The sequence below is a fragment of the Natator depressus genome, chromosome 1 (assembly GCF_965152275.1).
Source record: "Natator depressus isolate rNatDep1 chromosome 1, rNatDep2.hap1, whole genome shotgun sequence".
Classification (NCBI taxonomy): Eukaryota; Metazoa; Chordata; order Testudines; family Cheloniidae; genus Natator; species Natator depressus.
In genome coordinates, this window is record NC_134234.1 from 111,084,978 (window position 1) to 111,099,388 (window position 14,411).

General features: G+C 45.8%; 1 protein-coding gene across 6 annotated transcripts in view; it reads left to right on the forward strand.

The window, feature by feature from the left end:
- SEPTIN10 (septin 10) overlaps positions 1-14,411 on the forward strand; it is a 54,369-nt gene that overhangs the window by 30,565 nt on the left and 9,393 nt on the right. For 5 of the 6 annotated variants that reach the window (XM_074964321.1, XM_074964303.1, XM_074964313.1 and 2 more), the window contains 2 exons: positions 2,413-2,481; positions 6,187-6,319. In XM_074964321.1, coding sequence (XP_074820422.1) covers positions 2,413-2,481; positions 6,187-6,319 — 202 coding nt within the window. The remainder of the gene's footprint in view (positions 1-2,412; positions 2,482-6,186; positions 6,320-14,411) is intronic. The other variant, XM_074964293.1, reaches the window with a different exon arrangement.

The following is a 14,411-nucleotide window of genomic DNA, read 5'->3' on the forward strand; positions in this document are numbered from 1 at the left end:
GGAGGAGGGGAGAGGTTGAGAGAGAGATAATTGTATGGTAGCTGTTTGAAGAGAATAAATGATTGAGTGGATTTGCAAGCTTCAATTTAAAAGAAATCTATCAGGATACTACTTGTATCATGTACTTGAATTAGATAGGCTGTTCTTAAAGATGAGTGTCTTTCTGCTTGCTTCCAGTCATAATCAGTCAGAGCCTGAATCTGACAAGTGTAGAGCACCTGCAACTTCCTTGGAGTAAAAGTTGTGATAGTCAGCCCCCCATTTATATATGGCCATTAATGCAGAAACAATACTGACCAGAGCTATTGGAGCTTTCAATGTGAAATTACTGTCCTAAAGCCCATTTACCACTTAAACAAATGATCATTACTTGTACCTCATCAATTTGTAGGAAATCTGTGAGTGGAATTATATTATACTGTGTATACAATCCAGCAGAAGTGTTTGTTCCTCTCTTCTCTCCTCTGCTGTAGCTAGAAGTGTATGCAGGCAGAGTCCAGAGTGAAGTGACTCCTGGCTGGTGACTGCCCTGAGTCTTTCCTTTGGTTCCTACATTGGCAGATGGTAGGAGGCTAGCTGACAGCAAATAAGCATCCCTCATGCAGTCCACTGCTCGCTGACGCAATGCTGTGTCAGGGCCTACTCCAGGATATTTCCTAAATTCTTTCCTTAGGTGATGTTTATCCTTTGGTGGAAGAAAACTGACTGTCACAGGAGCATTGAAAATACACGCTACTAGTTTGCATAGATGGGGAAAGATACATACAGCTTGTAAAATGGATGTTTGTTTACTTTCTTGGATTGAAGTTAATCTTTTTTTATTCTTTTTTTTTTCTACATTCACAACATGTGTGTCTCACAAGCTTCCCAGCTAATTTTCTTTTAAGGGGAACAGAATGCCCAAAATTGGAGCAACCAGTTATTCCTTGGGTTAATCACCCTTTTTTAAGCCATGGTGTCGGGTTACAGTTTAAATTCCCCAGAGCAGGCACTTGTCCTTGTTCTGAGGGGTTTCAGAGAAGGGCAGCAAGAGTAATTAGGAGCATGTGAAGAAAGATTGGGATTGTTTACCATAAAAAGAAGATGAATAAAAAGGGACATTACAGAAGTATAGAGAAGGTTGACTAGTAGATTCTGTTGTCCCAGGCCATAACATAAGTACAAGGAGAAATTAAGTGACATTGATAGATGGCAAAATCAAAACTGATAAAATGAAGTATTTTCCCCCCCACAATGCTCATTACAGCAGGATGTCTTCCAAGTCCGAAATTACTGAGGTTCAAAGAGGGTTTGGATGTTCTTGCTAACCATATAGAGCAGTGGTTTTCAACCTGTGATCTGCAGACCCCTGGATATCTGCAAACTGACTTAAGATTTCCAAAGATGTCCACACGTTCTTTTTGAAATTTTTTAGGGGTCTGCAAATGAAAAAAGGTTGAAAACCACTGGTACAGAGTTTACAGTTAGTGCTTAAAAAAAGTGTTGGAAGGGTTATAAAACCTCTCGTGTCAGGGTTTAAGCCAATCTCTAACTACTAGGAATTAGGATGAGACTGTCATGGGGGCCAGACTATCTCTCAGCTGCCTACTTGCACCTTCTCCTGAAGTATCTGGTGCTGGCTAATGGCATAGATGGGATACTGGACTGGATGGATCATAGGTCTGATCCACTATGGGAATTCCCGTCTTCTGTTTAAAGTGCTATGCTGTGTGTATATATAAAGAATAAAAACAATAAAATCATGACAGCCATTATTGCTAAAAGGATCTTAAACCCCATCTTTAACCAGTCATTTAGATACAGGTTGCCTCTTGTTCAAGCCTTTATTTGGGTAAACGCCTAGGTAAGTTCTGAAAGTCCACTGTTGTCAACTTTAGGAAACCTCTGGGATAGTAAGTCTAAGGACTCCATGAAAACACCTTGCCACCATCTTCAGGGTTTAAATCTTGAGAATGTTAACTGTAGTGCCGGGGGCAGGGATAGCTCAGTGGTTTGAGCATTGGCCTGCTAAACCCAGTGTTGTGAGCTCAGTCCTTGAGGGGGCCATTTAGGGATCTGGGGCAAAAATTGGGGGATTGGTCCTGCTTTGAGCAGGGGGTTGGACTAGATGACCTCCTGACGTTCCTTCCAACCCTGATATTCTATGATTCTATGATAACTCATGTTGGCTTTTGATACTGAAGAGTTCTAAAGCTTTCTGTCAAATGCAGGGTTTTATTAATGGAATATATCTGAGGAGTAAGTTACCTGAATCACTCTTAAGGTAGGTTATTTGGATCACTCTCTTTATATTTTTATCAGCTTGTAAATTTGATTTTTGTGAGATGAAATATTAAGTGTCCTACTAAGCCTTTTTAAATTAAGCTCATTGATCATGAGCAAAACTTGATTGATTTGCACCTTTGTTTTTAGGGTCCCCCTACTAAAGGGTTACACAGATAGCAAAAAGTCTATATCTCACAGCAACACTTCTGTAGAAAGGTAGGTAGTAGTGCTATAGTGAAGTATGTGAAGAGTATTAGTAAGATATTAAAAATTATTTACCTTACTTGTACATAAATGCCTTTGTCACAAACCCCCTTCCCCCAACAGCCCCCCTTACAGAAAGGGTGATAATATCCATGTATTAGATTTTCATTTTAAAGCTGGAGTGCATTATATGAAGCATGTCAGAGCCAGTGTTGTGTACATTTTGAAAAGCATTTAACTGACCACAGTATACAAAATTACATTAGATACGTATAGTGCCAACTTAAACTCTGATGAAATATAAACCTCTCTTAAAATAAAGCACTTTTTAGATCATTGTTCTGCTGACATTAAACATGTGGGGAGGTTTGAAGTTATTACATGTTCTGTTTTTGTCACTGTGATTTGCAAAACAATACTATATTCTAGAAACAAACTGAAAAAAGAACAACAGTGCTTTTATAAGTGATTATGTGGTAAATCTGGTATCTTGAAGGCAGACTTCTTTGTGTGAACTTCATGGATGCATACCATTTTAGCCAGTATTTTTCTCTGCAGAACTATTCCTATAAATATAATTTTCAACATATATCTAAGTGAATGAATTTCTAGGAAAGGTGCCTTATTTTCTCTATTTCTTTTAATTTGAAAGAAGATAACATTAAAGTCTTATGGTGGTGATTTTTATTTTTAAAGAAGTGACCTGGTCTCATCTCATAAAACTATTGACCTTTCACCATTCCAGCACTAAATTTGAGCTGTTCAAGTGATGACTTATCTTATATTTGACACTTTTAATGCTCTAAAAAATACCCCAGCTGCAGGTCAACAACAACTATCTGTCTAGGAACTTAAATTATAGCATGGTATCAAAACATCTCACAAACATAAATTCATTAATCTTCCCAACAGCCTTTTCTTTTATTAAGCTGGCTTATACTGAGAGACTTGAGATGGTTGCTACCATTACTTTTTTTTTAAAATGGACTGTTCATTTGGTTGAAAAAACGCACAGTACCTAGGGCAGGTCTACATTACAGCGGGGTTTGATGCTCTTGAGATCGTTCCACTGGCGGTCGATTTAGTGGGTCTAGTAAAGACCCGCCAAATCGACTGCAGATCGCTCTCCAGTCGACCCCTGAACTCTACCCCCAACGAAAAGAGTAAGGTAAATGTAGACCCTGTGGTAACTTGACCTAAGGTACGTCGACTCCAGCTACGTTATTCACATAGCTGGAGTTGTGTAGCAAAGGTTGACCTACCGCGGAAGTGTAGACATAGCCTGAGATACAGTAACTTACTTCTGTCACAATCCTTGTACCCCACATTGGGAGAGGAGAAGAGGAAGGAAAGTAGTGTTGTCACATTGACTAACTTACTAGTGGTGTCAGACTCTTACCTGGTAGTGAACTGGGGAGAGCTTTAGAGTAAGAAGAGGTGAATCAACGCCCTCTGCCATTACCCCACTGAAAGGATGTTGCAGTCCCACCACCCAGCCGTCAACGAGGCAGTAAGCAACAAAGTGCTGAATGTGTGGAGGAAAAAAAGTAGTGAAGGAACGACATCTGATTTAATAATTGCCACATTCAGCAACAAGACTTTCATAGAAGGATGAAAGAAAAAAGTGGAGTGAATAGACTGTCAGCACCGGTGATGTCATTCTTCCTGTTACGTTGACTCAAAATGGATTGATATTTAGGATTGGGGAGCTTTCCTGCCACTGTCATAGAATTAAGTACAAATAACGAGATGAAACTGTTTCAGTTTATTGTAACGTCTACATCAGCAAGTTCTTGGTTTTCCTGATGCAGAACTTTTTATACTGAAGATTACTTTGAGTGGTAACAGCTGAACAGGATTTAAATCTGTTAATGTGCCAAAAAGGAAGAACATAAGTTAATGAATAAAAAGATGTTGATGCAGTGTTTCAGCAGCCTGGAAGGAAGCCAGGAACCTTGCTCTTGATATCTGAGGAAAGATGCCAGATGCAGCTAGAAAAGAGAATAAGAATAGTAAAAAAGGCAAACAGGGCACACATAGTACCAGAACAGAGAGGGACATCATTGCCAACATTACGATTTTGTCATGGTTATTTTTACTAAAAAGTCACTGACAGGTTGTGGACAATAAACAAAAATTCACAGAGGCCTGCAATCTGTCTATGATTTTACTAAAAATAATGGGGAGTGCTGACATGGGGAGCTACTGAAGCCCAAGCCCCAGGGAGGGGGGATGAGAGTCTAAGCCCCACTAGTGAAAGAGGGGAACTCCAGCATCCACTGCCATGGCAACTGACGGTTCTGGGGTCCCTACTGCCACCCTGGCGGCTCAGAGATCCGGGACCCCTGCTGCCTGCAGTGGCTTGGAGCTGTGGGACCCCCAGCAGCTGGCAGCTCCAGCCCCGCTGCCCCAGGGTACAAGGCTGAAGCAGAAAATGTCACTGAGGTCTCTGAAAGTCATGGAATCCGTGACCTTTGTGACACAATCTTATCCTTAATCATTGCTAATACTTCGAAGATCCTTTTATTAAACTTCTCATCAGCATTATTTCCTGTAAGAGACAGGCCCAGGCCCTCAGCTGGTGTAAAATAAATGGACTTATCTATATCAGCTAAGGATCTGGCCCACAACTCAATTATCATAGACTTTGCTGTCTTACAAAAGATTTATTCAGATACTTTTTGGAAAGAGTATTTTTCATCCAAGCGTGACAAAACAAAGATAGGTAGGTTGTCCTTTTTTTAGATGGGAACTGAGGTGTGGGTACAGGAATAAAACAACATGATCTGATTAACAGTTTTGTTGTTGTTACCCTGCTTCTGTGTTTTGTGTCCAGGTGTTTGCTTGATGGCTTGAACTATTTTTTTTTTAAACCCTCTTAATAATTTCAAAGATCAGTATGGTAAGCTTCAAATGTGTTCACTTCTGTGAAGACACTAATTTTTTTGAAACCATACTAACAAAAACATTTTTTGTTAAGGAAATTCAGACATTTCAAGAAATAAGCCTATATTGTGGATATCAAAGTACTTGTAAAATCAGGTATCATCTTTAGCCACATGACTATCACAGATACTCAATTTTGAAATCACATAAAGAATCCTATATATTTTGTTTGAGGGTCACATTATTTCCCTTCATTCAGGTTGGGACTTCTTACTTTACTTATTTCCCCAAGGATAGCTTTTTCATAGGGGCATAATCAGTCTAACAGCTGTTATGTGCAAAGTAGCATCTCGGATTAAACATTTCAGAGACACTAAGTTTTCGTTGATTACGATCAGTCTGTGTAAGTGTGAGAGAACTCTTATCCTTTTCCAACATCTTTGAGCGTCCTGCCACCTCCTTTTCTTGTAAACTCCAAAATTTTACAAATTGGAGATTGAGAGTGTTCCTACTCCAAGTTTCAAGAATTGTAACAGTCCTAAACTGCTGTAATTTGAAGTGCTTCAAATAAGCTCAGTAAAGGGCTTCTTGTCAGGTTTTTTTTAATCTACCCAGACACGTTTACTTAGAAAGATCAAAATCTACAAAGGTGTAGGGAGTAGTTCCTTCTATTTAAGGTTGTTTATTACTTGTATATGAGAAGTTTGAGAGATTTGTACATGAGTTGCACTACTTGTTGAAGTAATGTGCCAAACTGTATTTACATGCTTCCTTTATGTTTCCTTATGTTACAAACAATATGATAGAGACTATAAATTCTCTGGACTTCAGTCTACAGGAGACCTATGAAGCTAAGAGGCATGAGTTCTTTGGCGAATTGCAGCGGAAGGAGGAGGAGATGAGACAGATGTTTGTGCAGAGAGTCAAGGAGAAAGAAGCAATATTGAAAGAAGCTGAGCGAGAGGCAAGTATGCCTCTCTCTTTTTAATTCACTGGTGTTCGGAATATTTTAGCAAAATCACTACTACTATCATATCTATTAATTATTAACTTTTGTATAGCACTAGAGCTGAAAGGACAGCACGGGTTGAGTTCCATTATGCTAGACACTGTACAGAAATATAATAAATGGCAATATCTTTCCTCAAAGAGCTTACAGTTAAAGGACTGGACAGATGGAGAAGAGAAACAAGTGGGCTTGGACAGAGTGATGGAGACAGGGTAACATAACAGTCTGCACAGTTCTTAGCCCTTCTGTAGCAATGATCACAGCTCACCATGGCCTAGCCATTATCAGATGGCAGTTTTCTGCATTATGGTGGAGGTGAGTTTTCAGGAGGGAGCTGAAAGAAGATAAGGTGGTGATGACAGATTTTGATTGGGAGCATTTTCTATACATGGTGGTTAGCACGGGAAGAAGCACAGAAGTGCGTGTTGCAGAGGTGGGTGATTGAGACATTGGTGGAATTAAAGTGGGAGTCAACATTGCAGTAAAATGAGTCAGATGGGGTGGGGCTAAATTGTGGAGTGCTTTTAAAAAAGGACATAATTTGTTTGATGCATTGGGGGTTCGGGAGGGAGCGGTGGATGAAGTCTAAACTAGTAAATATCCTGTTTATATTATTTATAAGTCCACCATTGCAGTAGTATCTAGGTATATCTTTTGAATCAAAAGAAATTGCAAGATTTCTATAGAAATCCTGCAGGTTTTCAATTTTCTTCAGCCCAAACAGCTGAATGTGTGGTTATTCCCATAAACAATGGTATTCTGGAGTTGTGTAGGGACTTTGGGTTAACCCAAGCTTCAATTCCTATGAACTTTAAAGCAGGCATACTCTACGTATCAAATTCCTGAGAAGGATTTTGAATATCTTTTTACTTTCACCCAATACCAGACTCTCTCTGGTAGTGGTAGTAGCTAATGAGAAATCTAGACCGGAGCTTCTAGATCCTTACTTAATAAAGATATGAAGTAGATGGATCTCTTGAGATCTGAGACATTTGTCAGTGCAACAAATTCCTCAGAGAATTATCTACCATCAAGCAGTGCTAGCAAAATGATTTTCTTACCCTCCAGCCGCCTTATTCAACATTCAATAAGATGTCCTACATGTTTACCTCAAATCCTGTCTTAAAGTGGTTTCTGATTTCCATCTCAGTTAGGTGATTAACCTTGCATTTTGCCTTGCGATGCAGGTGCATTTGAAAGGAATTCAGCTCCACACTTTGAATGTCAAGAGGATCTTAATTTTATTTTCTAAATAGGATCAAACTAATCCACAAATTGCCCTACATTACTTGTGATGTGTGGGATAGGATTAGGATCATAAACTCCTTCCCAGCATAAGACTGCCCAAGCAGATCAGGATATGAATAATTTATTGTGTTCAGCAACCAATGGGTTTCAGGGCACATTCAGGTAGGCCTAAGGCAGCCTCTACAACATACCTTTGCAATTTGCTTCTCTGATATACGCAAGATAGTTTGCAGCGTTGTAGCCATGTTGGTATCAGGATATGAGAGAGAGAGTGTAGATGAGATAATCTTTTATTGGATCAACTTCTTTTGGTGAAAAGTACAAGTTTTCAAGCTCAGGGTCAAATTAACTTTTTGTGGACCTGGCGCCAAACGTATTTGTGGGGCATGGCACAGGGGTTGGGAGGGTCGGTCCTCAGAGTGAGGGGCTGGTTGGGGGCAGTGAGACAGGGTATGGCGCGGTGGGAGTGGCCCCGCTTCATGCTTCCCAGCACAAGGGCACTGTTTACAAACCTGCAGCGCACTGGTGCGCCCTGCACTGCCAGCATGCCCTTTCCCCTTGGGGGTGGGCCCATGCCACATCACCCCCCTGTTCAGTGCCCCGCCCTTATGCCCAGTGTCCCTCGCCCAGAGACCTCCACCACAGATCCCTATGGCCAGCACTCCCCCCACAGACCACCCAACTGCCCAGCACCCCCCTTGCAGTCCCACCACCACAGCTGCACAGCACCCCATGAGGGAATTCTGCATCAAAAAATAAAAAATTCTGCACACAATATTTTAAAATTCTACAAATTTTATTTGTCAATAAATAAATGTGGAAGCTCCAGCATTGCAGAGGGGAGCACAGGCCACTGGTTGCATGGAGGTGGGAGATCACCCTGCAGCCTCCCCTTACCCCACCCCAGGACAGGGACTCAGCAGTGAGGCTGCACATGACCCTGACACAGTGCAAGGGCCAGGCCTGCCCCAGACACACCAGGTGTGGACAGGCAGACTCAGTCTGGCAGCAGGATCCAAGTGCAGAGGGACTTAGTGTGGGGAGATCCAGGTGGGGGTAAGAGGGTTCTGGGTGTGGGCGGCTCAGTGGGGGATCTGGATGCACAGGGACTCATTGGGGGGGTTCCAGGTGCAGGGGCAATAGAACTCTGCAGCAGGGTCCAGGTGAAGGTGGTTGGGGCTCAGCATGGGGTGTCTAGGTGTGGGGAGCTCAGTGGGGGGGAGCAGGGTCTGGGGGCAGGGGAGGTGGGGTTCATTTGGGGTGGAGGTCCAGGTGCAGCTGGTTGGGGCTCAATGGGGAGGATGTGTGGGGGACTCATTGGGGTGCTCCAGGTGTAAGGGAGGTGGGGTTTGTCAGGGTGGGGATTTGATGGGCCTGTTTAACGGGGAAGCCCCAGCTCCTGCCCCGGGGATGCCGCATGCTGGGCTCCCACTTCTCCTATCCCCTTCTCTTCCCCATCCAATGCCCCTTCCTCACTGCTCCATCCCCTCCCCATCCCATTCCTCTTCCCCCTCCCCCCCACTGCCTCTTCCCCCATCCCCAGCCCGCCCCCTGCCCTGTCCCACCATGGACACTCACTGTGGTACAAAAAACAGGATGGCTCCAAGCACACAGAAGCGGAGCACAACCAACACTAGGACCCAGAAGGCAGCGTCCAGCTGCAAAGTCAGCAGAGCTGAGCAGCACCCTTCTTTTTCAGCTGGGCAGCTCTGCGTTCACGGAAATGGGGGGCAGTGGCATGTGACCCCATGTGCCCCCCCACTCCTCGCTTCTGCCCCCCCCAAATTTAGGGTTGCCAACTTTCTACTTGCACAAAACCGAACACCCCTGCCCCACCCCTCCTCCAAGGCCCTGCTCCAGCTCACTCAATCCTCTCCTCCCTCTGTTGCTCGCTCTCCCCACCCTCACTCCCTTGCTCATTTCCACAGGGCTAGGACAGGGGGTTGGGGTGCAGGAGGGGATGAGGGCTGCGGCTGAGGGTGCGGGCTCCAGGGTGGGGCCAGAAATGAGTTCAGGGTGCGGGAGGGGGCTCCGGGCTGAGGCAGTGGGTTGGGATGCGGGACGGGGTGAGGGCCTCAGCTGTGGGTGTAGGCTCTGGGGTGGGGCCAGGGATGAGGGGGTTGGGGTGCAGGAGAGGACCCAGGGCTGGGACAGGGGGTTGGGGTGAGGGCTCTGGCTGGGGATGCAGACTCTTGGGTGGAGCTGGGAATGAGGGGTTTGGGGTGCAGGAGGGGGCTCCGGGCTGGGATAGAGGAGTTCAGAGGGCAGAAGGGGGATCAGGGCTGGGGCAGGGGGTTGGGGCATGGGAGGTGGTCAGGAATGTAGGCTTTGGGTGGTGCTTACCTCAGGCAGCTCCTGGAAGCAGCGGCATGTCCACCCTCTGGCTCCTACGCGGAGGCACAGCCAGGTGGCTCTGTGCTGCCCCGTCCGATGTAGCAGCACCCACCCCACAGCTCCCATTGCCACGGTTCCCGGCCAGTGGGAGCTACAGAGCTGGCGCTTGGGGCGGGGGCAGCCTGTGGAGCTCCCTGGTTGCCCCTACACTTAGAAGCTGGAGGGTGGACATGCCGCTGCTTCCAGGAGCCGCGTGGAACCACGGCAGGCTGGGAGCTTGCCTTAGCCCCACTGCACTGACCGGATTTTTAACAGCCTGGTCAGCAGTGCTGACCGGAGCCACCAGGGTCCCTCTTCGGCCGGGCTTTCCAATCGAAAATCGGACACCTGGCAACCCTACCCAAACTAAGCCCATGGGCATTCCCAGCCCTCCCACTCCCCTGGCTTCCCTTTGCTTCTTTGTCACTTTCTAAAGGGAAGCAAAGAAATCTGCAGGGGGACCTTTTTTGATTCCCCCAGGAGTACCCCACACAGACCCCCCCCCTCCACTGTCCAGTGGGGGGCCCCCCCCAATCTCCCAAAGACCCACTCCCCCACGCCCTGCCTGCCCTCCAGCCACAGCCTGCTGAGAAGTGACTATGTCTGCGCATGGGCTGAGCCTGCAGCACAGCTGGGGCCGGTCAGGGATCACTCTGGCTCCTCGGGAGCAGCACAATCGCCAGGCCAGAGCCTCCCTGGGCTGGGCTCCCTCAGGACCCACTTGCCTGGAGGGGCCCAGCCCACTGCACTGCCCCCCACCAACTGGCCGAGACTGGCCTGATCCCTGCACCGGTCCCAGACAGCTCAGCCTGGGGAGGTGGGCAGAGCCCCACAGGTGGCGGGAAGCAGAGACTGCCTGAGCCAGAGCTGCATTTGCAAATGGAGCAGAGCCCTGGGACCCCTGAGAGCCTGCTCACCCCAGCTGTGCCACTGGCCCCATTCCCACGGGTCAGGCAGGAGGGAGGGAGGTGAAGAAGAGTGAATGGTGGGTGAGGCCTTGAGTCAGAGCACAGGCAGAGCAGAGAGGGGAGGTGGCACCACGGTCCGGTACTGTTCAGGCTATACAGATCTCTTCTTCAAGTCTGGGGAAGGAAGCAGAGTGTCTGAGCTAAATACAAGTTGGGACGGCTATTGTTAAGCAGAAGGGGTTTGAGGTGGTCACTTGAAATAAAGTGGGTAATTGGGGGTTAGATTGTTATGCACAAAGGGTTTGAAGTGGGCAATTAAGAGTAGCAGGCAATGTGGTGTGTTACAAATTCTTGTAATAAGCCATAAAAGCAGTGTCCCTGTAAAGTCAATGGTTTTTGGTTTGTAGCAAGAGTTATGAATTTAAGTTCCCATGGTCTCCTTTTGAAGGTGTTATGCAGGTTTGATTTGAGGACAAGTATTAAAAGATCGGATATGAAATGATAACTGTGAAAAGCGTTCACCCACAGTGATATGGTGTGTTTGTCTTTTATTGTTTTTCTGTGTGAACTCTTTTGAAAGCATAGTGATTTTTGGGGCATTTGATGCACTGGATGATGTACACTACATGTAATAAGCATGTGTAGAACCTATGGATCTTGAAAGGTGTGTTATGGGAGGTACTGATCTTTGTAGCTGTGGAGATATGTCTTCAGGTTTTGCGTTTGTTGTTCTGGAAGTGTCTGGTGCTGCTTTGAGTTTACATTTAACAGCAATCACTTTGTCCAAACCATGGGAATGGCCATTGGTACTAGGCTGGCTCCCCAATATGCCAGCCTCTTCATGGGTCACTTCAAGGAAGAATTTCTGGAAAAATGCACCATGAAACTAGTGATATTCCTGAGATACATTGATAATAGTTTCATCCTCTGGACAGAAGACCTAAACTCCCTCATAGATTTTCATCACAACTTTAACAACCACCAGCTATCCATCAGACTCTCCGTAGAACACTCCCACACCAGCATCAATTCCCTGGACACCGTGATTAGCTTAGACAATGGAACTCTACAAACAGCTATATACAAGAAACCCACGTATCATCACGCTTATCTCCACAGATCCAGCAACCACCCCAGACACACCAAAAAGTGTATTGTCTACAGCCAGCCACTCAAATACCACAGTATTTGCTCCAAAGAGAAAGTCCAGGTTACACACCTAAACACACTTCAAGCCACCTTCACTAAACAAGGACATTCCACCAGAGAAGTAGATTGCATTCTGGAAAGAGACACCAAATACTCTAGGAGAATATTCTTCAATACAGGGAAAAAGAAGGGAACCTGCCCCCAACCCCCAAAACCACTGACTGCATACCCCTAGCAACACAGTTATATCAACCTACCTCCTGGTGTAGTTTCACCTCCGCCTCTTGGGGAGGTGGAGTACCTACGCGATGGGAAAAGCTATCCTGTCGGTGTAGGTAATGTCTTCACTAAATGCCACAGCAGCACGGTTGCAGTTTTCATAGAATCATAGAATATCAGGGTTGGAAGGGACCTCAGGAGGTCATCTAGTCCAACCCCCCTGCTCAAAGCAAGACCAATCCCCAACTAAATCATCCCAGCCAAGGCTTTGTCAAGCCTGACCTTAAAAACTTCTAAGGAAGGAGATTCCACCACCTCCCTAGGTAACGCATTCCAGTGCTTTGCCACCCTCCTAGTGAAAAAGTTTTTCCTAATATCCAACCTAAACCTCCCCCACTGCAACTTGAGACCATTACTCCTTGTTTTGTCATCTGCTACCACTGAGAACAGTCTAGATGCATCCTCTTTGGAACCCCCTTTCAGGTAGTTGAAAGCAGCTATCAAATCCCGCCTCATTCTTCTCTTCCGCAGACTAAACAATCCCAGTTCCCTCAGCCTCTCCTCAGAAGTCATGTGTTCCAGTCCCCTAACCATTTTTGTTGCCCTCCACTGGACACTTTCCAATTTTTCCACATCCTTCTTGTAGTGTGGGGCCCAAAACTTGACACAGTACTCCAGATGAGGCCTCACCAATGTTGAATAGAGGGGAACGATCACATCCCTCGATCTGCTGGCAATGCCCCTACTTATACATCCCAAAATGCCATTGGCCTTCTTGGCAACAAGGGCACACTGTTGACTCATATCCAGCTTCTCGTCCCCTGTAACCCCTAGGTCCTTTTCTGCAGAACGGCTGCCTAGCCATTCGGTCCCTAGTCTGTAGCGGTACATGGGATTCTTCTGTCCTAAGTGCAGGACTCTGCACTTGTCCTTGTTGAACCTCATCAGATTTCTTTTTGGCCCAATCCTCTAATTTGTCTAGGGCCCTCTGTATCCTATCGCTACCCTCCAGCGTATCTACCTCTCCTCCCAGTTTAGTGTCATCTGCAAACTTGCTGAGGGTGCAATCCACACCATCCTCCAGATCATTTATGAAGATATTGAACAAAACCGGCCCGAGGACCGACCCTTGGGGCACTCCACTTGATACCGGCTGCCAACTAGACATGGAGCCATTGATCGCTACCCGTTGAGCCCAACAATCTAGCCAGCTTTCTATCCACTTCATAGTCCATTCATCCAGCCCATACTACTTTAACTTGCTGGCAAGAATACTGTGGGAGACCGTGTCCAAAGGTTTGCTAAAGTCAAGGAATAACACGTCCACTGCTTTCCCCTCATCCACAGAGCCAGTTATCTCGTCATAGAAGGCAATTAGATTAGTCAGGCATGACTTGCCCTTGGTGAATCCATGCTGACTGTTCCTGATCACTTTCCTCTCCTCTAAGTGCATCAGAATTGATTCCTTGAGGACCTGTTCCATGATTTTTCCAGGGACTGAGGTGAGGCTGACTGGCCTGTAGTTCCCAGGATCCTCCTCCTTCCCTTTTTTAAAGATGGGCACTACATTAGCCTTTTTCCAGTCATCTGGGACTTCCCCCGATCGCCATGAGTTTTCAAAGATAATGGCCAATGGCTCTGCAATCACATCCGCCAACTCCTTTAGCACTCTCGGATGCAGCTCATCCGGCCCCATGGACTTGTGCTCGTCCAGCTTTTCTAAATAGTCCCGAATCACTTCTTTCTCCACAGAGGGCTGGTCACCTCCTCCCCATGCTGTGCTGCCCAGTGCAGTAGTCTGAGAGTTGACCTTGTTCGTGAAGACAAAGGCAAAAAAAGCATTGAGTACTTCAGCTTTTTCCACATCCTCTGTCACTAGGTTACCTCTCTCATTCAGTAAGGGGCCCACACTTTCCTTGACTTTCTTCTTGTTGCTAACATACCTGAAGAAACCCTTCTTGTTACTCTTAACATCTCTTGCTAGCTGCAACTCCAGGTGTGATTTGGCCTTCCTGATTTCACTCCTGCATGCCTGAGCAATATTTTTATACTCTTCACTGGTCATTTGTCCTATCTTCCACTTCTTATAAGCTTCTTTTTTGTGTTTAAGATCAGCAAGGATTTCACTGTGAAGCCAAGCTGGCCGCCTG